The 27,141-nt window shown below is 34.5% G+C and overlaps 1 protein-coding gene, 1 non-coding gene and 1 pseudogene across 2 annotated transcripts; all 3 read left to right on the plus strand.

Annotated features, from left to right (window-relative positions):
- Nucleotides 1–5,023: 5,023 nt before the first annotated feature.
- LOC149011073 (Rhodanese/Cell cycle control phosphatase superfamily protein) lies at nucleotides 5,024–11,108 on the plus strand. The gene is made up of 4 exons (XM_089163782.1): nucleotides 5,024–6,014; nucleotides 6,639–6,741; nucleotides 8,078–8,323; nucleotides 9,969–11,108. Exons 1-4 carry the CDS (start codon nucleotides 5,107–5,109, stop codon nucleotides 10,020–10,022), a joined length of 1,311 nt encoding a protein of 436 aa, XP_089019908.1. The 5' UTR covers nucleotides 5,024–5,106; the 3' UTR covers nucleotides 10,023–11,108.
- Nucleotides 11,109–11,473: 365 nt separating this feature from the next.
- On the plus strand, nucleotides 11,474–11,691 carry LOC149011074 (small nucleolar RNA U3). Its single transcript, XR_016174936.1, has one exon. It is a non-coding gene; the product is annotated as a small nucleolar RNA U3 (small nucleolar RNA).
- A 7,303-nt stretch (nucleotides 11,692–18,994) lies between these two features.
- LOC149011075 (TMV resistance protein N-like) lies at nucleotides 18,995–23,885 on the plus strand (annotated as a pseudogene).
- The last annotated feature ends 3,256 nt before the right edge of the window (nucleotides 23,886–27,141 follow it).

Here is a 27,141-nt window from a genome sequence, read left to right on the forward strand (position 1 = left end):
ATGAATTGACTAGTCATTGGAGGGTAGGTAGGTGGGCAACTAACCATGGGGTCTCCCTGACCATCAAAACTTGGGTATTGCCATGTCACAGAATTTTTTGTGCCAACTGGTTATGCACTACATGTTATTGTCATCACCATTCAATTTAAATTTCTTTGAGCCATTTGTTTATGAAGTTGGACTTTGCAGCATTTTGTTTTGATCTCCTCTATCATGTTTTTGTGCAAGTATAACTAGTTTGGTTATGGAGCTTCAACTAGTAAGGTATGCTGTTATTCTACCCAGTCCATGTGATTGCTTTGGTTATTTCTTTTATTTTTGTTCCCTGAAAATGTCCAGTCCATGTGATTGCTTTGGTTATTTCTTTTATTTTTGTTCCCTGAAAATGTTTGTTTTTATGCTGGCTGAAGTAACTAAAATTGCTACATAATAGCTAACATTTGTTTATACTGATTATTTTCCTATGCATTAAAAAGTAACAAAGAACATGAAATCTGAAATGTTCAAAGCTCTCAACTTTATATGAGATAATAATATTAGTAGTATGTATGTCAAGGGGTGACCCAAATGAAACCACTTGAATAGAAGTTCAGTCTTGGATCATTTGATCATGTTGATATCTCAATTAGGAGAATTCATGTTTGTACCCATAGAATGGTACATCCAGGTCCTTTCAATGTGGTTATTGACCTGAATGGCATTTGCTTTCTTCATGGGATAATGCCACGAATGTAAGACCTAAGTTTTCAGACATGGTAATGAGACAAAAATTAACAAAACATTTACTGATTTAGTACTTTACATATCTAATGCAACATTTAAATTGTGAAAGTCACACTCTACTTTGACATTTATAAGGTGATTAGCCCCTCTCTGCGAGTGCCATATACAATTTAGAATTTTCAATAATAAAAAGTTAGAATGGAGAACTTTGTACTGCTGATTATGTCATACAAGCAAGAAATGGAAACTATCATTTGGTGGATCCTAAAGAAATCAACATATAATAGATAAAAAATTTCATGATCATATAATAATATTGATACTCAGCATTCAACACTACGAAAGGTTCTCTGATTAATGAGATTGGACAAACACTGACCAAAGATGACAACAAAGAACTGAAAATGAAGGATACAATAACTATTTATAGTGGATTAGTTTTTAGGGACTCCTCCCAGTTGAAGGTCAATTTTAATTGATATGAAAATAAACCAACCAAAGCCTAACCAAACCAACCATTTGAAATCCTTAATTTCTGGTGAGTTTTAGTGATAAATCCATATTCAAGAACCAAGAAATGAAGGCTCCTTTGGCTTGCAAGCTAAACCACAAACAACCACTAGGGAAAGAGGAAAATAAATGGGATACAAAGCCATGAACAATGATCACGCCTGAAGTTTCTACTAGACAAAGAGAAGAAGAGACAATGTACTGAACTAAGAAGTAAGAACATGTCATAAAATAAATAAATAAAAGAAAAGTGAAAAGAAAGTAGTAAAAAATACAGGAAATCCAACAAGTGAAGTACAAAGAAAAGACAAGAGAAAAGATAACATTACCATTATACTTCGGAAAAACATGGTCACTTAAATTTCATCAAAGTTTGGGGCTTTCATTTCGACTTTGCATTGATTTTTATTTCAATTTTGTAACTGAGTTGTGGTATTTCTTGGATTGAATGAATTCCTTTGCCATCAGGTTTTCTTCTCCCATTTTTTGGATGTAGATTAAATATCAAGGCTTAACCCATTTTCTTTTTGAAAAGCAAGAAATGCATTTGTCTCAGGTGTTGTTGGATATAGCAATGCTGAAATAAATGATGCAAGGAAAGATGTTGGTTCAGCTAAACTGAATCCTTGGTTCTAGAGGCTAGATAGGTCTTAAATAAATGAGTATTTAATTCAACTAAAAGAGCACATGGGGTCACACCCATGAGATGGTGGTTCAAATCCACCAAGACTCAGAAAGAATTTTCTTTTCATTTTTCTTTTCAGGGTAGCAAAAAGGTCACTCTCAAAAATACTTTTACACTTCATTTGTCTAACAAAATATTAGATTGAAAATCAATATCCAATCCAATGGGAGGTTGGCCTATATAAAAGTTATACTAAATATTCACAAAAATAAAACTCAATAACATCTGAGGACCACAATGAAAGATGTTGGTTCAGTGGAATCGAACTCCATTTCATGGTTCTATGGGCTCTTCCATGTGAGGTAAAAAACCTACCTAGATAAATGAGTATTTAGTTCAACTAGAACAACACATGGGGTCACACCCATGAGATGGTGGTTCAAGTCCACCAAGACTCCGAAAGAATTTTCCTTTCATTTTTCTTTTTAGGGTAGCAAAAAGGTCAATCTCAAAAATACTTTTACACTTCATTGTCAAACAAAATATCAGATTGAAAATAAATATCCAATCAAATGGTATGATGACTATCTAAAAGATTATACTAAATATTCTTCATTAAAATTAATGAATCAAAGTCAAGATCCCTGAGAGACCTATGCATTTAAGAAATTTATTTTGAATTAATGATGTGGCAAAATCGAATCCCACCAATCTTCATGTTAAAGATGGGCCCATGAAGCTAAATCGATTTGGCGACCTACCTTCATATTTTGAAAATATTTTAGAGTGTTAGCAAATGTATATAATAAATACAACGTTTGATACATAGGAAACCCAAAAACCAAAAGAGCATTCCAACAATATCCATTCAAGGGTACGATTGTAACTGACAAAGGACAAAATAAAGTGATAATTAAAAGGGTATTTTGAGAAAACAATATAAAGAGCATTATTATATAAACACCTGAACAATGTAGAGAATTGTTTTTGCAAAACCAAGTAACTTGTGGGCCAGCTATCAACCAAAACGTTGATACCTAAAAAGAATCAACCACCTACAAAACTAGTTTAAGAAAATTACCTACAAAATCAAATGAACAACCTCTATAGACCTTATATATATGTAGAAAAAATAAAGCAATTTAGATAAACATTATTTTTAGCAAACAAGATCTTATGCCACTTCTCATACCATGATCATAATTCAAATAAACATTTATATTTTGAGTAGAAATTTCTGTTGAAGCAACAAAAGACTTGGAAGCAGAGCCATCATTCACCTACACATGAATCTTAGTAATTTAAATAATGAAAATTGACATTAAATGACTCTCTCTCTCTCTCTCTCTCTATATATATATATATATATATATATAATACTTGAGAACTAGCAACTTGGGAGGACCATGGAACATGAATAGATGCTCAATTGACCCTATAAATATAACAACATATATGATGTCAATCACAAATTGACCCCAATAAACTACGTAACAAACACATAGATGATGTCAACCCCTCACATTTCAGCAACTTTCGAACTCTAAATTTGTTGCATCTCAACTTGCTTTCATCAGGCTTTAGAATTGGCAACATTAAATTGGCCAACTGTTCAGGATGTAGATTGGTAAATGTAGATTGTTTAATTGATACACAAATCATTTGCAACACTGTTCACCAATTTATATAATTTCTCAGAAGTGGATGCATGTGATGCAATTTTTATAACTTTATAATATTATAATAAAGGCGTTTATAACGTTTTGTACAATCTAAATGAACATCATTTTCAAGTTGTATTCCACTGTTATTTTTCACAACTATATTTCTTGCTCCACGAATTCATCTTGTCAAAATATACGCATCGGGAATAAACTTGATATCTAAAGTGTCCAAAATCTTCAAAGCATGACGACATAAGATGCCAAATGTCTCAAATTTTTTACAGCTACATTGAACGATAGCCTTAAATAGATCATATTCTACTTTGAAGTCCACCTCACTTGAATTAAGAATGCAACCGATATATTTTATTTTGAATTGGAAATGGTGGATGTGATTTGGAGAACACTATGTTGGTTTATATGGAAAGCTCAAAATGGATTTGTTTTTTAAGGGGAAACAACATTCTTTAAAAGGATTAATGAATCGTTTTTGGGAATTATATAGTGAAGTGCAATATGTACATTTGAACCTTTCACATGAATATCTTGGCCACACAATATCTGGCTGCAACTAACTAAATGTTGATTACCATTTTCAAGTTTATGTGGATGGTGCTTGGGACAAATAAAGTAAGAAAAGACGACAAGACTATATTATTTGGGACTAACATAGAGATTTCCAAGCAGCAAATGCACACTTTGGTCTTAGCATGTCGGTAGTTGCAGTGGAATTAGAGCTGATAAGGGACGGTATCTTATTGGCACAATCACATCACATTAACAAGCTGAATATTCTCTCAAGTTGCAAAGGTGCAATTGAGGCCCTCAATGGGTTGGAGTCATTCATTAGATTGGATATGTTGTTGTATTGTTGATGAGATCTTGAAGCTTAGCATTCATTTTGAGTTTGTGTTTTTAACCTTTACTAGTAGGTCCAACAATACTTATGCAAATTTTATTGCTCGTGGGTTTAGAACATTTAATATCTCTAGAATTTGGTGGAGTTGCCCCCAGTTCATGTTAAACAACTCTTTCACTGCCTCAAGGGATTTTCACCTGAAGAGTTTTATATAAGCTTACTTTTGGACCAAAAAAAGAAGATTTATATATTTTGTTTTTGTCTTCTATTTCCTTAATTTTGTATGAATATATCTCAAAGATAAAATAATATAATAATAACATTAATAACTTACACATAAAATAAATACACCGTTAAAAGTGATCTGGTTGATCGAGCCTCCACAACAATTTCGATTTCTGGTTTTTGTTTTTTTTGTAAGAAACACGTTCATTCATAGGAGGGCTAAGGCCCATCTTGAGAATCAAGAGAAGAATTTGGCCACTCAGTCCACCAAAAATACCTTCAATGGGCTTCGCTGCATCACAGAAATGGACATATTGCATGGGCTTCCTTTCCTAGATGAGTACTAGTCTTTCCCGCAGCTCAAAATTCAGCCCACGTCTCTTGGGCTCTTTCAAATACCTCTTCCTGGCGCCAGGTCATTTCTGGTTTCAGTTATGATCTGGAAAAAGCTCTCCATGGTTTTATCTTATCTTTAGACGAGTATCTTTTCATTCTCTCTCATGGCATCGGCAGTTGCAGTGAACCTTTCATCTCACTCTTTGACCTCAAAACAATTGAAACTATGCAAAAACAAACCCAAAAAAACAAGTTATTTTCTTCAAATTTCCCGACATAAGTGTCTTCGAGCCTGCAATTCGTTGTCTCACACCTCCCTTTACCTTCCAAACAAGCTTTTCTTCACTGAAACCGATTGCCCATGTAGAAATTGCTTCATTACTCACAGAAAAACTCTACTCTGTGCTAGTTCTTCCCAAAAGCAACTAGGCCAGTTTCCAAGGATAGCCAATTCTTTTGGGCAAACCACGGTTGCTCATGACCCAAATTGTTCAAAGAACCACCTCCCAGTTAACAATACTGTTTCTGTTCTCAAGATTTCGTTTACCCATTTCTTAAATCCTTTTAGAAACCATGTTTTGGTTCTCGAAATGGTCTCTTCTCTGAAAAATTCTCTTAAACTCCAGCTCTCCCTTGTGCTACTGGGCGTCTCTGCTCCATCTCCTTGCTTTGCCAGTGAAGATATTATTAGAAATGAGGAGCTTCCCGGTAAAATCAACCTGGAGTCAGTTCTGATTGCAATTGATGACTTCTTCAATAGGAATCCCTTTTTTGTCGCGGGAGTTACTTTTGTTTGGCTTGTTGTGATTCCTCTAACCCAAGAATACCTGAAGAAGTACAAGTTTATTTCTGCAATTGATGCTTTTAGGAAGCTTCGGGACAACCCAAATGCCCAACTTTTGGATATTAGGGACAAGCGGAGTATATCATATATCGGTTCCCCCAGTTTGAAGATATTTAACAAGAGGGCAGTCAAGGTTCAGTTCTCTGAAGGAAAAGAAGAAGATTTTGTGGAGGAGGTGTTGAAGAATTTTGACGATCCACAAAACACGACTCTCTGCATTGTTGACAAGTAAGTGTGGAAGAAGATTTTCCCTTTCCCGGAAAAGTTTTTTCCTTGATATTTATGTCTATATAATTCAAAATTCATACTTTGTACAATGAGACTGATGATTTAGTGATTTTCTATGAAAGAGTCTGAAAATAAAGAAGATTTTTAAGTAGAACGTCTATTGGGTAGATGAAGTTTTGCATTTTTAGTTTCCTCAAATGTTTTGTCTCAACCAAACTTGTTCATTACCATGCTTGATTCATATTTCTCTGGCACTTAACTTGACAGTTATTGTTCATTTGTTCCTTCTGGATTAATATGCTAAGAGTTTATGTCAATAAACAACAATGTAAAAACTAATATTGATCTGTGATATCAACAGTCCCTTTTCTTTCTTCCCTCTTTGGAATGAAAGGAGTCATAAATGGAGATAAGACCTGTTGGACTAGAGAATTGGCTAGTTCTGGAGTTGACCTTGTATTTTGCTCCTCGTTTTTCATTTTTGCTGTCTATAGTATTTTCTACCTGAAAAAAAATTCTTCATCAGGCAAGAACTCACTCATTGAGTCATTTTTCTTATTGGCCTTCCTCAGATAATTAACAGGATTATTGATTTCATCAATATTTTGCTTTGCTGTAAGGTAGCTTTGATGGTAATTCGATGGAAGCAGCTGAGTTATTGTATAAGAATGGGTTTAAAGAGGCTTATGCCATCAAAGGTGGGCTTCGAGGAAAGAATGGGTGGCAGGTAACTTTATCTTCTCTCTTGGCCAAGGTGATAAATTAGTGTATTTTTGATACCTTAAATATGTCCCATGCAAGTTGTGACTGGAAGAGATAACTCTTGATGCATATTAGTTATGCTGACTTCTTCACTGGGATGTTCTTTTGACTGCCCTTTTAGTTTGCTCTAGTTTGACCACCATTTGCATTTTCTGGTTCGCCAAAGGTGAGCTTGGTTTTGGGAAAACCTCAAGTTAACAAGGTTTTATGCCGTTAATAGCACTAAGAATATGTTTCAGATTCTTTTAGCTGGACTATTCAATAAAAAGGTGCCTGCTCTTTGAGGGCATCTGGTCAGTGCTACTTGTATTTGTGTCCCTCATTCTTTGTTTTGGATTGATCAGAAAATAACTGGCAGTGTGGAACTCAAAATAACTTGTTGTGGATAAGACAAGGGAAATAAAGAACATTAGCACAGCTAGATTCCCTTGGTTTCAAAATTTGCCCATGACTATGGAAGTGAAATTAATGATTTTTCCTGTGTAGAAAATAGAATAACAGCATCTGGATTTCCCTCCTCCTTTCATCTTCTCATCTATTTGAAACTGATGTTGATTTCTCATGATATATAAATACTGTAATTATCCAAGAAACCAAAAATTTTGCTGTTTTTTTTTCCTTTGGGTTTTGCTTGCTCATTTTGGGGTGTATAAGGCTGAAATAACTGAAATTTCAATCAGCCAGTGCATTTTCTAGACTCAAATTTTTGAAACTTCAAAACAAGATTATCAAAATTACCAACATATTACTTTGATGAGCGTTCAACGTTGAAAGTGAACTACAATACATATTAGTGCATAAATACTGATTTAGCCCTTACCTTTTACCTGCCTGTCCAGGGCCCCACATTTCACAGTGCCCCCTAATTAGGGGCTCAGTATGTCCATGTGAGCATGATTTCAAGTCGAATTTGCAGTTCCTTTGAGAACTAGCATATGGAGGAGGCTGCATAGGAAAATTGCCTCCCACCTCTCAGGACTCTGCTTGTGCCGAAGCCTTTGGCACTGGATTCACCTTATCATAATTGATGATAATAATTTTGCCGAGAAGTAAACTTCTCTTCATGTAAATATTTTTATTTTTATTTTTCTATAAAGGGTGTACACAGTGCATGAGGCAGCTGCCACTGCAGGGTCCAGGGAGGGTTATAATGCATGCAGCCTTACTTTCACATAGAGTCTGCTTCCAGAATCAAACCTATGTCCACTTAGTCACAAAGGATGAACCATAAATCGCAACCAAGGTCCACCCTCTTATGGAGTTAACTGCTGCTTGTATTGACTTCTTTTTTCTACATGCAGGAAATACAAGAAACCCTTTTGCCACCAGCTGTTCATGTTTTCCCAAAGAAGAAAGGTGAATCACCACAGAAACTTGAGGTAAATGGGGGTCTCAAAAGGCAAACTGTTGAGAAAGGCCAACAACCCTCTTCTCCAGCTGTTCATTCACAAGGAATCAAAACAGTAGCAAGTGAACAAATCAAGACAAATGGGTCCTATCCACAGACAAATCTTGGCTCTGGAAGACCGTTATCTCCGTATCCAAATGTAAGCTTTGGTACCCCTCAGCAATCTTTGTTCTATATCCAAGCATAAATTAACAAGTCATTAGGTCTTTCACATTTGCACACTTAGTTATAGCCAAGCACATACTTCTGCAGATATCTATGCATAGATGACTACAGATGTGAAACATAATCTGTACTTGTTTGGTTCAAATCATTAAAAAAATAATAAAATAAAATAAAAACTAATGAAAAAATAAAACTGAAGTATTGAAATACACTAAGAATTTGTGAAAATGAATAAATTTGGAGCAGATATTTCTTCTCTTCCTTCCTTTTCATACAGGAAATATAACTGATGTAGCCAAGGGAGCAGGAAATCCCCTATTGTGCCTGCAGGTAATGGACGTAAGAGAATTTGAAGGAGAATGTACCAAAACTGAACTTAAACAGGATGTTTCTAAAAAAAAGAAAAAAAGAAAACACTAGTAGTACTAGAACTGAATAGAAGAATAATGTAAAAAGCCAGAAGATGAAAAACAGAAAAGTAAAGGTTTCAACCAGGCATTATCTGGGAAAATCCAATAATAAATGAGAAATTCTCACAATTCTTACTACTGACCAACGCCAATATCTTAGGGCTCAGATTTGTTGACTCAGTAACGCAGATATACTTGGTCAGTTGGTCCTATGTATAGAAAACCCTTCCCAAAAGCAAGGTTTGAGTAAACTTTAAAAATGCTCAACCACATTTCTTATGAAATAAAGCTACCAATCTATTAAGGGACTTGAGGTAAGACTTAGCATAACTGAAGTTACTGGACTTCCTCTATAGGAAATCCCATGCCAGCATCCCTTTGGTAAATATACGATCCTTGGATTGATGACTCAATAATTCCCAAATGATAGCAATATCACACAAAATACTGGAGTTTTGACCATTCCTAAGTATCCTTGAAAAACAGAAACTTAAATACCCCAATTTTCTCTAATTTGTTTCCCCCACCCCCAAAAAAGAAAGAAGTAAAGTTACTCCTCTAATTTGGTTGTTCAATTTCCTGAGAAGTATATATCCAAATGACACTTGGGATGGTTTTGCATCAATATAAAGATTTTGATTCCCTCCAAAGCTGAATAAGTTTTCTTTCTTTTTCTTATTTAATTTTTAATATCCTCAACCGAAAAAACATTGATTTTCATTTTGCTCTTAGAGTCTATTAGAAATTTATCATCAATGTGGTTATGTATTTTCCACTTAAGTTGCCTATGTGACTATGTTGGTAGTTTGGTGCATGGTAATTATGTGAAATTATCATTGAATGACATTTGATCATTCATTTCTTAAGTTTAAGTAAAGGTAACAAGCTTTCTTGATCAGGAAAAAATTACAATAATAGTAATCCATTTTCCTTGTAGAATCCCCCAAAATGCTGGGCTGAACAAGTTTTTCTTTGGAATTTCCTTTTAGTTTTAATGAGAAGGGGTTGGGGTGGATGGGGCAGGGTGGCTAGGCAACGAGTGAACTCCAGTTTGGATCTGCTAGGCATTTGGCAATGCCGAATGGAGCAAAGAATGTTAGGCTCCATGTTGTGTGATTACATAGAAGCATGAACCGATGTTGTACCTTCCTTTTTTTTCCGTATATGGAAATTGTTTGGTTGTTGACATGCTGACAATTGTGAATGCAGTACCCAGAAATGAAACCACCTTCTTCCCCAACTCCATCGAAGCCTTCGAGTTGAAGCTATTGAACAATGCATGATATCGGGCCTTACTGGAAGAACTTTTCCTGGACCATGTTGAGGGTGAACTACTACTATGTTTTCATTCTCTTTATTGGTTTATTGTTTTTGAGTTATAGTTTATTTACTTTAACTAATATGGTTTGCATTTTCTCCCTTTAGAATTAGACAGGGAATTTTACATGAGATGTGAAGTGGGATGTGAGTTATTGTTTCTTAGTTATTCGGGAGTGTTAAAGGTACCCTCCGTTGCTCATTGATCATGAACATCCTTGCCCAGGTCCCTTTTTGCATTTGGATATGAAATCTGCAGGAATTTTGCCCTTAAAACTTCAACACTGGAGCCTGTATTACCATGATCAACCATGGGGGAAATGTTAGGGTTTTTATTTTCTGTTAGCATGCTGCAGAAATCATATTGTTGTTATCAAGTATTTTGGATCCTGAACATGAAATGTGTTAAATTTATATGAGACAAATGTTTCAGTTGTCATGGAACCAGTCAGCTGTCACCATTAGCCCTAAACATGGACCAGATTACAGGGGGAAATAGGTTGACAGAAACTAGTGATTTTCTAGAGGGCAAAGAAACAGTAGATTGCCATGTTTTACTAAAGCAGTATTTGGTCGTCTAGAATTTGCTTAAACATTTAGTTTGTTGTTGAGCAGTTACCCTTCAGTTAAAAAATATTGTGGAATGTCATGGATACCTAATGGATCAGAACAGAGGTTGGTCCATGTTTGAGCAGGAGTCATTGTGAAATAAGTACAAAGGGCCTGAACTGAATCTGAAGTTAGATCTGCATACGCCCACTACTTATCAAGCGGAGAAGTGGGCTCGGCTGATCCAGGCCTAGCGAAGCTCAGCTAAATGGAGTCGATTATATGCATTATAGTATCCTTTTTCTGCTAGTTACTTTTATTCAGAGACATTAATGAATTAACTACGAGTCTTAAGTTATGCATGTCTTTCATAGAAGCTTCTTTGTTTTAAGTTAGGTAAGAAGAAAACCCAAGATGTGTGCTATGAACATAGCTTCCGCGAGAGGGTTGGAGTCATTGCGGATGGGCTAGAAACCGTGCCTCTTGCAATTTTGTTAGGGCGGGGCTGGCTGGCTACCTCAATCTTCAATCTTCAATCTTCTCTTGTTGGAACCCGTGGCATGCAGTGAGGATGAATAGCTAAATTCTGAATTTGCTCAATCTGTCTTTCTTCCCATATTTTGGTTTTAAATTCTTTATTCCCACAAACCAGGTGGAAAGATATTAATGGTTGGTTTTAACGGATTTGACCTGAACATAGATTTTAAAAGTAGAACCGAAAAAGAAAAAAACGATTAACTTCTCATTCGTATTTCAATTCGGTGTTTTCTGCCTCATGGTTTAGTCCCACATCGGTGAAAGAAGTAGCCACGTGTCGATTATTTATGAAGTATGTCAGCATGAATGGTACGACCTTACTTGAACAGGATCTGTTCTATAGGCTCGTACCTCTGTATCCTTGAGTTCTAAGGAGACAGGAATCTAAGTCTGGTGGATGAATCATGGCCGTGCGATCAGAGCGTGATTAACGGTTCTGTTGAGGTTTGCAAAACTCCAACAGGCTGTAGAGGATCGTTCTCACGATTGATTCCAATCGTGGGGTGGTTGCACAGCTGTCTGACAGACTCCAAAAATTCTTTTTTTTTTGAAAACTCAGCACACCCCTTTTAAAATTGAAATCTTACAAATTTAGTTTGTTTTAAAGTGAGGGGTGTCAATTTGTACCAATTGCTAAAATTATTAAACCTATAAATGTAAAAGCTTCAAATAATTGACATATGATGCTCTTAATCGTTCCATTAGTTAATTAATGCTGATATCGTTGCATTCCATCAGAGACCTCTAAAATAATCCCAAGGTTGATTACAAAAAAAAATATAATAATCCCTTTACATGAGCCCTTTCCATCTCAATTGTGGCCTCAGCACACCCCTTTAAGAGTGGCCAAAACTTACAAATTTAGTCTTGTTTTAAATGCTTGGTGGTGAAAATTTCAAGAAAAATCATAAACCAGTTCGTTAAGGATTTCTAAATCAAAGAAGTTACAAATTGAAATATGATTCTTAACCGTTGGATGTCATTCTGTTTATGTGGCATTTGCTAATCAATGGGCAAATGAGCTCAAATTATTGATATTTCATGCTGTTAAGTTCCATTAGTTAATTAATGACATGATATCATTGCATTTTTTCATATACTCTAAAATAATCCCAATTTTGGTACAAAAAGGATATAATAGAGTCGGGGGATGAGGGCATTCCATTTCAATTGAAAACTCAGCACACCCCTTTTAAAATTGAAAACTTACAAATTTAGTTTGTTTTAAATGAGGGGTGTAAATTTGTAAATTCATAAAGTTTTAACCCTTAAATGTAAAAGTTACAAATTGACATATGATTCTTAACCGTTGGATTTCATTTCGATTAATAGGAATTAAAGAATTTGATAACCATCAGCAAATGGGATTAGTATATGATATTTTCTCAAATGCATGCGAGGGTGTAAACATTATGTTAATATCTGTTATTGAAATTATGTTAGAAACTATTGTGACTAAAATATCCACTTCCGTTTGATACTGGTCTAATCAGGTTTAACCGGATCCAACTGATGAGATGAAAGAACCTATGGGTTTGTTCGAGATTATAAGGAAAGGATGATCAACACCATCCAATCAAAAGCGATGATCCGACGATCATGATTGAATGTATTATGAGCGGGAAAATCTATATAAAAGGGGAAGAAGGATTCGTAAAGAAGGTAAGTCTCTCATATCAATCAAAACACTGGATTCTTTCCTGATTTTACTCCATTAAAAACACCTCAAGAGCTCCTTTGAGTTGAGGAGAACTGTCTTCATAAATCTAACTAGATCGTCGGAGACGCGACGCCGATCAAGACGATTGGCTCCGTTTCTAATTGGTGTTTCATTTTTCCAGTGAACGAGAGACTGACAGAGGAATCAAACCAACCAGATCAGTCCAGATCTGAGGAGTTCGGTGCGAAGGTGGCGGTTCAAGGCTATCGGCAATTTTAGCACCAACATTTTGGAGCCGTCTGTGGGAAAAGTAATTTGAACAAGTTCAAAGCGGAGGTTATGGCTCAATCACCTGAGCGAGAGGAGGTATTACCGACTGAAATGGCAGAAACAAGCCAGAGGGAACCAAGGAGAGTAAATCCAAAAAGGAGAACAAAAGAAATGGTTCTAGCACTACAAATTCCGACTATGCAGACTCGACAGAGACAAAGGATGACTGAAGATCGCTCACCTCATCCTATTGAGATGTTCAAAAGACTAGAGAAGCAACTTGCAGATACGTTGACGGCATCTCATTTGGAGCTGGATCCAAATCAAATTACTGAACGATTCAAAGTATGCAACATCAAATACTGGAAACTCAAAATTTGATGAGGACGTTCATCAAGCAAATTGGAATTCATCCAGAAGGAAGAGTTCCGATCTCACCAGCTAGAAGATCTCGAACTCTTTCTTGAGCTGAGACGATCTCTGTTCCGAATCCTCAGATCCAGAGGTCAAGAGAAGGCCAAAGAAGATCAATTCTTAGAGAAGGATCAGGAGAAAGTGCACATCCGAATTATATTCCTTTGGAATCTGAAGATCAAGGATCATCCAAGGACAATTGATTAAGCCACATACAAAGTAAAAAGAGTAGAAGTCTTGGAGATCGGGGAGATAAAAGAGAAACAAGGAGGTTAGAAGGTAGCAGATCTAAAGTTCACGGATTGGAAATCAGTAAAAGATTTTGTATCCTAGACGATCAAATTCAACGATTGACGAACAAGGATAATGGAGAAAAAGTGGAAGAAGCGATGAATCAAAATCCATTTTCTAAATATATCATGTCAGCGCCATTGCCACACAATTTTAAGCTTCCGGTATTCACGATGTATGATGGAAGCACAGATCCGATGGAGCATCTGGCTCAATTCAATTCCGTTATGATGCTGGCAGGTAATTTTGATGTTTTAAAGTGTCGATCCTTTCCATCTTCATTGAAAGGTCCTGCAACAACTTGATTCTTCAATTTATACCGGATTCTATTAGAGATTTCAGAGATCTGACAAAAATATTCTTGTTGAGATTCCAAAGTAGTATGAAGAGTAGTAAAACTGTGGATAATTTGGTTGCAATTCGCCAAAAGTTAGGAGAAGCAGTTCGAAGTTATATGAAAAGATTCAATCAAGAATCAATTCAGATAAAGAACTTAAATGAAGCAGTAGCGTATGATGCTATGTTCAGAGGTTTGACGGATGATCATTTGTTAGAATTCCTGATCATGAACAAACCAGCAAACATTGCAGAGTTGACAACTCGCTGTAATCAGTATGCTAATATGAAAGACATCCTTCAGGCGAGGAAGGAGACTAATGACGATGGAGGCAAAAGGAAAGAAGATGGAGTCGTGAGATTTGATCAGAGGGATCAAATATTTTTAAAATTCAGGTGGGTTCATTTATTTACAATAATTGTTCACTTTTTTTTTTTTTTTTTTTTTGATACGAAAGAGAAAAACTATATTACTTAAAAACAATTATTGTTCACTTGTTTTGGTATTTTCTTCATTTTCATTTACATGCGTAGGAGAAGAATTATTGATTTTCCAACACCATATTTTGGCTCATTTGCTCCTTCAAGGTAGATTTTTGTGAAGAGCCAAATATCATATTCACTATGCCGTCTAGGATGAGGTAATAACTAGATTTTACCAATCTCTTTTCAGCTGTAACTCGTTGAGACTTGAAAGCTATTTTTTTTTGCTTTGTTTTAGACAATATGTTAAAAAGCAGATTGGCAGTTTTCTTTACTCTCCTTGTGAACTTTTCTAATCACCTTTGAAGCTAGATTTTTCTTAAATAAAAGATTTATGTTGTTCTATTTAATTACAAAGGAAATTATTGTTACTTTTATTATTTTGTGAAAATTGCAAGGCCGATTCTAGGAAAGGGAACTAATAAAAATTTCTTGGAAAATATAATGGTATTCTCTTGCTGGACAAAGTTTGGGTTGAGTGTGATTTACAGGCAACAATGATCTCAATACAAATTCAAAGATTTCCATGGTTTGCAATACGACGATCGAATTATTGAAAGCCCTGCAGCCCTCCTTAAAGATTATCACATGGAAAATAGCGCATTGTTTTAGCGACAAATGTATTGGCGGATTCCTTGGCAAACTTGGAGACTAAAGAGCAAGTAGCTTCTTTGAGTTTGGTCTTTTTGAGATGAAGATTCTTGAAATGGGCAGAGATGAAGCTAGATAGCCTAGGTTAGGCTTTAAAGTACTGTATCGAGCATTTTATCGGTCAAGTAATTTTAAGAGACGTATCATCTTTTACTGATTAGTATATTATAGTGCAATCAAACAGAGAGACGTGTCGATATCTATTGTATTGATTGCAACCAATATGGATATATGTTGAAAGACTATAACGGATCTGTTATGGTTTGAATTTGATTTTTGAATTTAAGTTTTTGAATTCAATTTTTGAATTTAAGTTTTGAATTCAAGTTTTTAAATTTGAATTCAAATTTGAATATTGTAAACGAATCTTGTACAACAACCATGTTTATTTATAAATACATAAGACTTACCCATCAAGATAAGCAACTTACTTATCAAAATTAGAGTTTTTCTTTGCATTCTTTCATATGTCAATTAAAATCATACCATATTGTGGGATACTTAAACCTTGGCCGAGGTTTGTATTCTGTTTTCATTCATGGGTTTTGAGTATGTAATTGATGTTATTAAAGAAAAAAAAAAAAAAAAAAAAAAAGGTGCTATAGGCAGCTACGCTTCATTTGCTTCCCAACAGACCCTTATTATCTCTTGTGGCCTAGTTGAAGAGTGGCCCAATCCTAGATCCGGTGCTCATTCAAACATTCTCTTGGTGAACGGAAAATTTCAAGAAGGAAAAATCTAAACCTAGTTTTTAAGCAGAATTTCTCAACAAAGACCATAACAAGAAAGAAAATTAAACCCTAATCCTAAACAGGGCAATTTGGCATTGTTAAAATTTTGCTGACTTCATTGAACACCTAATTTGAATGGCAAATGAAATATCTACGATTAAAGTGCAATGCAAAGCATAATATTACTGCCAATGGTGGGATAGTTGAGCAATTAAAAGCCCAAACTCCCATGGGGAGCTCTTGGGTTTGCACCCATCCGGTGGCACCTATATTAATAATATTCTCTCTCCCCAGAATATAAATTGGCCGATTACAAAAAAAAGCATAAAATTAAAAAATGCAAAGCATAAAAATACAAAAATGGGATTCTAATGAGACCCATCACCCCATGTGAGAACCATGTCTTTTTATTTTTTATCTTTTCAACGGCAAGTTTATCAGATTACGTAGTCTTCACATCTGATTGAATATTCCAAACTCGAAAGTCAGTCGTTGCCCATCCCTTACGATATGGTAGAGTTCATCTTTCATCTTTGGAGAACTCTGTCGTCGTGTTAGCTCCTTGTATTTGAACCAACAAAACACTTCAAAAGAAGACACAAAATGGGCGGATTATTCTTGGCAAACTTGGTGGCCAAAAGACTAGCGTCTTCTCCGGGGTTGGATTGTTTTTTGAGATGATGATTGTTGGAGTAGAGAGATTACTTTTAATTAAATAAAAAATGCATTATTATGCATTTGTTTACATTTATGGTATTTGTTTTTCTCTTGCAGTTTCATGCTCATCTAAAAGGGTTCCAAGTGAAATTACTGTATGTTCTTACTTGAGCAGTATGAACCCCAACAAGCCATTGGAAATGGTCTTGCAAAGTTGTTCCTTTTATCCACTTGATTAGGGCGTTGTTAAAACTTCAAATCCTGAGTCAATACCTAGAGTATGTGTTGTTGTTTTTAGTTTGTCCTTTTTTGATCCCTTTTAATCAAAATAGGATTAACTACTTGAGAAATGTTTACTTTTTTATTGCAGCTTGAAAGGGCTTGGAAATTTGAATGCTCTCACATGGAATGAAAACTAAGCTTGGTAATCTTAGTTCTTCAATGAATCACTTCATCAACTAATAAGACTGCTGATAATTTGAAGGTTATCCTCTAACAACTTCTTGGTTTGTATTCAATTTTAATGGCAATGGAAGTAATTTTTATGTGCGGTTAATGTTTTCTTACCCAGATATTGGTTTTCTATCACTTAGCAAGGAGCATAGTTAATGAAACTTCTAGGCAAAAACTCATTGATGGATAGTCCAAACCTCTAAGACTGAGACTGAGACTGATGCCACTTGTGTGGTTTAGACTGCTCTCTCTGCAGGTAACGTTTAGGTCTGGTTTAATAAGGAAATAGGAAAAGGAAAATGAAAAGAAATTCGGAATGCATGATGTTAAATGATTTTGATGTGATGATTAATGCATGATGAACTGTTTGACTAACTTGTATGGTTGTTTATATTGCTTATTGGGCCGCAAAGCTCACTATTATAAATGTTGACAGGTCCTTAGATACATGATAAAGACAAGGGTGCTGCCACCTGATAATGCTCTTAGAATGGAAGATGGAAACTCTTTTCCTTTTTGTTGCTACTGATGGTTGTTTAATTGGACTGTAGATGTATATTTTTCCTATGCGACTGTATATACTTAACTAGACACTATTGAAAGTTCGAATCTAAACATAATAGGACTTTAGACTGTACACTCATGTTATGAGCAGAATGTCAAACCAGGTTGTTTGTTTTTGTCTTTGAAATTGTTTAGTTAAGCATGTTGTTTTAGTAAATAAACATGTTGATAAATAGAGGAATTGTCACGTGCCCTGGTTGAATGTCCGAAATGTAGGCCCCACCAAGCCTGTGAAAACTGGGGCCATGACACCTTTGTTTGGTGAGCAAAGAATCTCAAGAAAGAAAATTTAAACTTAAGTCTTGAGCAAGATTTCTCAACAGAGAGGTTAACAAGAGAGAAAATCTAACCCTAGTCCAAGCAGGATTTCTCAAGGAGAAGATAAGAAAATTTGTTATTTTTCCCCCATGATTTTAGGAGTTCTTGCATGAAGGCTTAAAAGACAAGTTTACCCTTAATCAATGGTTTTTTTGGTATTAAGACAGACAGGCCTGATGAATCACCAGTTAATAGGAGTCAAGTAATTTAATAACCCATCCGCAAATGGGATTAGTATAATGATATTTTCTCAAAATGCATCAGAGAATGTAAACGTTATATTAATCTATCACTTATTGTAGCTACGATAAAAAATTAAACTCCTTTTAAGTTGAGAAAGACTTGACCCATTCCATGTGGGAGTGGGACCACCCACGGCTTGTTAGCTGATTAGTCTTTAAGGAAAAAGACAAAAGGGAATTTGGCATTCTTCTTTAAGGGACGTTCCTTGGGTCTGCGCAATAAATGCGCAGAATCATCAAGCCATTCACTTTGGGCGGTGGGATCAGAACTTCGGTCGAAATTTCAATCTCGACCGTCGAAATTCAACGGTCGAGATCGAAATCTCGACCGAAATTTCGGATCCTACGGCCGAAATTTCGGCTTGATGATCCAGCGCATTAAATGCGCAGGATCCAAGCTTTTTTGTTCTTTAAGGAAACATATTGTTTTCCTTTGTTTTCAACTATACCTATATCCGATTACGCGGTTTTTATATAAAATAATACATGATTACGTGGTCTTCACGTCTGGTTGAAGATTCCAAACCTGAAAGTCAGCCGTTGCACCTCTCTTGTTTTTATTTTTTATTTTTTGGATAATAAAAAGAACTTTATTATTCATATAAAAAGTTCTAGGAATCTTAGACATAAAGAAATCAAAGAGGAGGACCCAAGATAAAAAGAACTTTATTTATTCATATGAAAACTTCTAGGAATCTTGCACCTACCTTGTATATAAGGTGATATAGGAGTTTATCCTTGGAATGCTCTGTTTGTGTTTACATCTTGTCTCTGAACCAACAAAATACTTTATGGCTTCCTCTTCTTCTTCTTCTACCACAACTGGATTTTCAACCTATGAAGTATTCCTCAGTTTTAGAGGAGAAGATACTCGCAATTCATTCACTAGTTTTCTTTACAAAATTCTGAAACAGAGCGGAGTCAATGTCTTCCTCGATAGTAAAAGTTTATGGACCGGAGAATCCATTAGCGAAGCGCTACTTGCAGCAATCCAAGGGTCTAAAATCTCGATCCCTATCTTCTCTGAACATTTTGCGGACAGCAAATGGTGCTTGATGGAGCTTGCAGAGATTGTAAAATGCCGGAATTCCATTGGTCAATTGGTCTTGCCTATTTTCTTTAACGTTGACCCATCGAATGTTCGGAATCAGAAGGAAGGAAGCTTTGCAAAAGCATTTGAGGAGCATGAGAAGAATTTCAAGACCGATATCGTAAAAGGTTGGAGGGATGCTTTGAAAGAAGTAGGAGGTTTGAAAGGACAAGTTGTTGACAATGTCACGTAAGTCTTCTAAACTTTATCACATCTTAAACCTGACAGTTTACTTGTTTATTTGACCATCCGTCTAAAAATATTTTGGTGCAATATTTGTTATTAACCATATATTAGAAGTTCCCTTTGGATCTAAAGAGGTTTATGATTTTTCAAGAATTAAACCCATCTTTAAGTTATGTTGTTTAAAGCCCGAGATTTGGTTGATTGAGTATAGAGTTTTAATTTTCTTCCTATGATTCAATCACCTAGTAACTGATGCTATGATCATTTTTTATTATATTATTTTTATTTTTATTTTTTTGGCTTTCCAAACCGTTGGAAACTTTAAATTTCTTTGGCCCAAAAGGGTATAAATTTAATTGTTGTCAATTATTGTTATTGTATTTTTATTTTTTATATGTGAAACTTGTAGGGATCAAGCAAAGCTAATTGAATATGTCATTGAAAGGGTTATGGTTGAATTGATTAGCAAAACCCACTTGGCTGAATCTAAATACCTAATAGGAATAAAATCTCACAGAGAAAAGATATTGTCTTTGTTGGATCTTAATTCTGACAAGATTCTATTTGTGGGAATTTTGGGTATTGGTGGTATTGGAAAGACAACTATTGCCAAGAATGTGTACAACCACATTATTTCAACCTTCAACAAGCATAGCTTTATTTCAGATGTTAGAGAACATGCAACGCCAGCCATGGGCATGGTATCTTTGCAGAAACAGTTGCTTAAGGATATCCTTCAAATAGATATTGACATATCCAACCATCACAAAGGAAAAACATTGATAGAACAAAGACTCTGTAAAAAAAAAGTTTTTATAGTTCTTGATGATGTAGATAGCGTGGAATAGATGGATTCTTTGGCTGGTCATACCAAATGGTTTGGCGGAGGAAGCAGGGTTATAATAACAACTAGAGATGAGGATATTTTGAATAAGGCTGAAGTCAATGAAAATAAAATATACAGGCTTGAAGGGTTAGATCATGACCAATCTCTTCAGCTTTTTAGCTTGCATGCCTTCGGAGAAAAGCTACCTCAGGACAATTATATGCAACTTTCAAATGACATGGCAAGCTATTCAAGAGGATTACCTCTAACTCTACAGGTGCTTGGGTCTTTGCCATCAAACACAACAAGCATAGAAGAGTGAGAAAGTACTTTACAAAGTTTGAAAGAAATTCCTCCAGAGAAAGTCCAACAAAGGTTGAGAATAAGCTATGATAAGCTAGAAGAGTATTATCAAAAAGAAATGTTTCTTGATGCTGCATGTTTTTTTATTGGATGGGAAAAAGAAGAAGTAATTTCCATATGGGAAGCATGTGGATATTATCCAAGGTCTGTAATACGCATATTAACTAAACGATCTCTCATTAAATTTGAACATGGATATGGAGATAGTAGATGTTTGCTGAAGATGCATGATCAAGTCCGAGACATGGGAAGAGGAATTGTCCTAGGAGAAAATCGCACCGATCCAAGTGAGCGTAGTAGGTTGTGGTCTTGTGATGATATCTTGCAAGTATTAGACAGTAACAAGGTAATACTAAAATATTTGCCTTTTTGTTTTTGCTCATGCCATGAGTAACATTATATTTTAAATTCTACATCTGGACGTTGTTTTGGTTCGACTCCACTAGTATCCACCAATTTCTATTTTCTTGGATTATTTACTTATTGTAGGGAATTAACATCTATATTAATTTTTTATTCCAAAAAAAAAAAGAATGTTAAAAGGGCATAATCTTTCCTCATGCATCTTTTTAGTTGCCAATTATTTATTTATTTACTGGTATCCTCCGACTTCTATTTACTTGATATTTTTTTCTATTATAGGGAACTAGCTTGGTAAAAGGACTGGTCCTCTTTCGTTATGACTTCTCACGTGTTTATCTACGCCAACATCACTTTAACATGATGCAAAATTTAAAATTTCTCGTCATTGGATGGCAAAGGGTCGATGGAAACTTTTTAAGCCTTCTTAGGACACTAAAGTGGTTTCATTGGAGGGATTGTCCCTGGGAAGTTATACCTACCACTTTTTATCACAAGGGTCTAGTTTTTTTTTTTTTTTTTGGATGAGGTTCATCCGGGCCAGCTTACGCGCACCATGATTACTTCCTCAAGGGAGATTTTATATATATATAATTAATGCCGCCGAACAGGTGCTAACCCAAGACCTCCCCTAGGGAAGTTATACCTACCACTTTTTATCACAAGGGTCTAGTTCACCTCAAGCTTTCTAGATGTCATATTAGATAAGCCTGGAATACTAAACCTCAAGATGAAAATAACGTGACATGTTGGACTTTTTCCTTTTATTATTATTATTATTATTATTATTATTATTATTATTATTATTATTATTATTATTATTATTATTATTATTATTATTATTATTATTATTATTATTATTATTATTATTATTATTATTATTATTATTATTATTATTATTATTATTATTATTATTATTATTATTATTATTATTATTATTATTATTATTATTATTATTATTATTATTATTATTATTATTATTATTATTATTATTATTATTATTATTATTATTATTATTATTATTATTATTATTATTATTATTATTATTATTATTATTATTATTATTATTATTATTATTATTATTATTATTATTATTATTATTATTATTATTATTATTATTATTATTATTATTATTATTATTATTATTATTATTATTATTATTATTATTATTATTATTATTATTATTATTATTATTATTATTATTATTATTATTATTATTATTATTATTATTATTATTATTATTATTATTATTATTATTATTATTATTATTATTATTATTATTATTATTATTATTATTATTATTATTATTATTATTATTAGTATTATTACTATTACTATTACTATTATTATTATTATTATTATTATTATTATTATTATTATTATTATTATTATTATTATTATTATTATTATTATTATTATTATTATTATTATTATTATTATTGTTATTATTATTGTTATTATTATTGTTATTATTATTATTATTATTATTATTATTATTATTATTATTATTATTATTATTATTATATTATTATTATTATTATTATTATTATTATTATTATTATTATTATTATTATTATTATTGTTATTATTATTATTGTTATTATTATTATTATTATTATTATTATTATTATTATTATTATTATTATTATTATTATTATTATTATTATTATTATTATTATTATTATTATTATTATTATTATTATTATTATTATTATTATTATTATTATTATTATTATTATTATTGTTATTATTATTGTTATTATTATTATTCTTATTGTTATTAAAATATACTTTTTGCTTGACAACAGTTCCAAAAGTTGAAAGTTCTTGACCTTTGTCATTGTTTTAACCTATCTGAGTCTCCAAACTTTTCATGGTTCCCTTGTTTGGAGCAATTGAATCTCTCAAATTGTGAGATGTTGAAAATTTTGGATGAATCCATTGGGCAATTGAGTCAGCTCAAAAGTCTTAGGCTTGAAGGGTGTTACCGAATCATGGAGTTGCCTAATTCCATTGGTAATTTGAAGTCTCTAGTCGAGCTTAACTTGTCACGATCAAGAATAGAAGAGCTTCCACAGTCCATTGGTAATTTGAAGTTTCTAGTGAAGCTTAACTTGTCAGAAACAAGAATAAAAGAGCTTCCAAACAGTTTGCATAAGCTGAGCTTTTTGAAGATCCTCAAGCTCATTGATTGTTCTGCACTCAAGAAGTTGCCTAATTTCATTGGTGATCTAAAAAATTTGGCTGACCTCGATTTGCGTATTGATGGTACTTATATTTATGAAATGATTGAAGAAATTCCTGTCGGTGCTGGACTTCTAGAGAATCTTGAGGTATTAAGTACTTTTGGTCGCAAGTCACTAGTGAAGCTACCAAGATCAATGGGGAGAATGAGTCATTTGGATACCCTTAATCTGCAAGACTCCAATATTCCAAAATTGCCTAATGATTTTTCAAAGCTCTCAAATTTAGAGGTGTTGAAAATGTCTGGCAATCTGAAATCTTTCCCAAGAGATCTGATCCAGTTGAAGAAGTTGAGGATATTAAAGATTGTAGATTGCAAGTTGTTGAAAGAGCTCCCGGAGGTTTCATCCAGTTTAGTTAAACTTAAGTGTGTCCGATGCAATTCATTGGAACGAATATTCGACATATCAAGGCTGAAATATTTGAAGGTGTTAAGGTTTGAGGAATGTGAAAAGTTGAATGAGATTCAAGGCCTTGAGGGTGCAGAATCCTTGGAAAGTTTTGTGGTCACTAGACATCTTAACATGACAGAAAAAAGAGGAATGTATATGGCCAAATCTCCCTTTTGTCGTGAAATTGTGTGAGTTATTGTTTGAGGAGGAGGACAATGAACCAACTGGCCTTGAAAAGCCTATTGATCCAGCTCGAATTGTAGCAGATTTTTTCATTTGGGGCCAGTACCGACCAACCCAGGAAGAAGAAGATGATGATGTTGAAGAAGAAGAAGAAGAAGATGGCGATGATAACTCTGTTTCGGGAGCTGTGGTGGGGGCAAACCCTTGCTCAACCTCAATGGAGAAGACGATAGCGGCTCTTTGGAAAGCGAAGTCAAGGCTGAGAAATAAGTATGGTGATGAACCATCAGTTTCTTCTCTTGACCAAATAACCACGGGTGCTAATAGTGGGAGTATTTCTCAGTTGCAGAAAGATGAAGAAGAAGATGGCGATGAAGAGATAAGGAGTAATACAACAAGGGATTTCCCGAGATGTATAGAATTTGGTAACTCTGTTTCTGAAGTTGTGATGGGGGAAGAGGAAGACTCGATGTCAAGGCCGAGAAATAACTACGATGATGATGAACCATCAGTTTCTTCTCTTCACCAAATAACCACCGGTGCTAATTGGAGTTTTTCTTATCGAGAGTATTTCTCAGTCGCAGAAAGAGTACGAGGCGCTGATAATTCGCAACGACTAGGAAGAAGAGGAAGAAGAAGAAGAAGAAGAAGCAGAAGGAGAAGCAGATGAGATGTCGATGGCTATGTTGAAACAAGTGGTTCTTCTTGACAAGGATGATAATGAAGAGGCAGCTGGTGTTGACTCTAGAACTAGACAGCGTCATAATTCAACCACTTGTTTTCCATTTACATTGCTTTTTTCACCTTGTATTCATAATTGATAATTGATACTTGTTAGGTAGGTGGGGTGGAGGATCTAGTTGATGTAATGTGATGCTTCAAAAACAAAAACCATCTTGTTTTGAAATTGAAACAGAACTTGTTTCATTGATCAAAAAGCATAGCAGCATAGTGAAGATTAAAATTATCATGCTCAACAGAACTAGATCCATGTAAGGATCTTAAATTAAACTATACAACTTTTCTATATTCAACACTTCAATACAACAACAACAACAACAACAACAACAAGTCTTGTCCCAACTAAATGGGGTCGGCTACATGAATTCTTGCCCTCCAATTAGTTATGTTCAAGGCCATGCTAGATACAAGGCCTAAGCTATACATATCCTTTCTCACCACTTTTCCTAAGGTTATCTTAGGTCTACCCCTAGCTCTTCTAGTTCCTTCAATATGGATTATATCACTTCTCCGTACATGAGTATTTATAGGTCTCCGTTGAATGTGGCCGTGCCACCTCAAACGACTTTCTCTAAGCTTATCACTTAAGGGAGCAACTCCCAAACCAACTCTAATATGATCGTTTCTTATCTTAGCCATCCTAGTTTTGCCACTCATCCATCTTAGCATCCTCATTTCTGCTACACTGAGTTTATTTATATGATTCTTTTTAATAGCCCAACACTCTGCACCGTACATCATAGCTGGTCGAACAACGGTCCTATAAAATTCTCCTTTAAGCTTTAATGGAATACGCCGATCACATAAGACCCCGGACGCACCTCTCCACTTCATACACCCTATTTTAATTCTTTGGGAAACCTCATCTTCTAAATCACCTCTTTTACTTATGATTGAACCTAGGTACCTAAAACAATCACTTTGAGGAATCTCTTTATCGTCAAGTATCACCACCTCATCATCTGCCCGATCATGACTAAAGTTACAGACTAAATATTCTGTCTTCGATCTACCAAGTTTAAAGCCTTTTGATTCCAAAGCTAATCTCCATGATTCTAATTTGGTATTAATCCCCACTTGGGTCTCATCAATCAACACAATATCATCCACAAAAAGCATACACCAGGGGACCTCATCTTGAATGTCTTTGGTTAATTCATCCATTACCAGTGCAAATAGATATGGGCTTAAAGTTGACCCTTGATGTAGCCCAACTGTTATCGGGAATTCATTACTTTGACCCCCCACTGTTCTAACACTAGTCACCGAACCATCATACATATCCTTAATTATATCTATATATTTACTTGCAACACTTCTTTTCTCCAGTACTTGCCAAATTAACGCTCTAGGGACTCTATCATAAGATTTTTCTAGGTCAATAAATATCATATGAAGATCTTTCTTACATTCTCTATACCTTTCCATAAGTCTACTAATTAAGTAAATAGCCTCCGTTGTAGATCTTCCTGGCATAAACCCAAACTGGTTCTCCGTAACTGTAGTTAAGTGTCTCAAACGGGTTTCAATTATTCTCTCCCATAATTTCATCGTATGGCTCATCAATTTAATGCCCCTATAGTTATTACAACTTTGAATATCTCCTTTATTTTTGTAAATTGGAACCACAACATTTCTCCTCCAATCATCTGGCATTTTCCCTGTGCTCATAATCTTATTAAACAACTTCGTCAACCAAACTAGTCCATGGGTTCCTAAGCTCTTCCATACTTCAATTGGGATTTCATCAGGACCTAGTATCTTGCCGAGTTTCATCCTCCTTAAAGCTTCTTTTATTTCGGAAATCGAAATTCTACGTATATAAGTTCGAACATTGGTGCCTTGGTGAAAAGTGTAATTGTCCGAAACATAAGTGCTTGAAGAATGCTCATTTAGTAAACTAGAGAAATAGGTTTCCCATCTTTTCTTAATATCCTCCTCACAAACTAATACTTTACCATCTCCATTTTTAATACATCTAACATGGTCAAGATCTCTACTCTTCCTATCCCTCATCTTAGCTATCTTATAAATAGATTTTCCCCCTTCCTTTGTGCCCAACTTATTTTATAACTCTTCATACATCCTTTCCCTTGCTTTTCCTGCAATTTTTTTAGCTTCATTTCTATCCAACCTATACCTTTGAAGATCCTCAACATCCTTAGTTCTTTGCCATGTCTTAAAACTAGCTTTTTTTTATTCCTAATGGCAGCTTGAACCTCACTATCCTACCACCACGTCTCTCTATAAGAATGGATATTTCCTTTTGATTCACCTAGAACATCTTTAGCCACCTTCTTAATACACATAGCCATCTCATTCCATATTGCATTGGTATCCCCTTTAAAATCCCATTTTCCTTGTTTGACTACTTCATTAACAAAGGATTTAGAGTACTCTCCTTTCAAATTCCACCATCTTATTCTGGGATAGTTTACCTTGGACCTTTTATGTGTTCTTGGGACTAAGCACATATCCAAGACCACAAGTCTATGTTGTGTAGTTAAGCTTTCCCCCGGTATCA

This window comes from Hakea prostrata, chromosome 7 (genome assembly GCF_041222555.1).
Source record: "Hakea prostrata isolate BN-2017 chromosome 7, UWA_Hpros_2, whole genome shotgun sequence".
Classification (NCBI taxonomy): Eukaryota; Viridiplantae; Streptophyta; class Magnoliopsida; order Proteales; family Proteaceae; genus Hakea; species Hakea prostrata.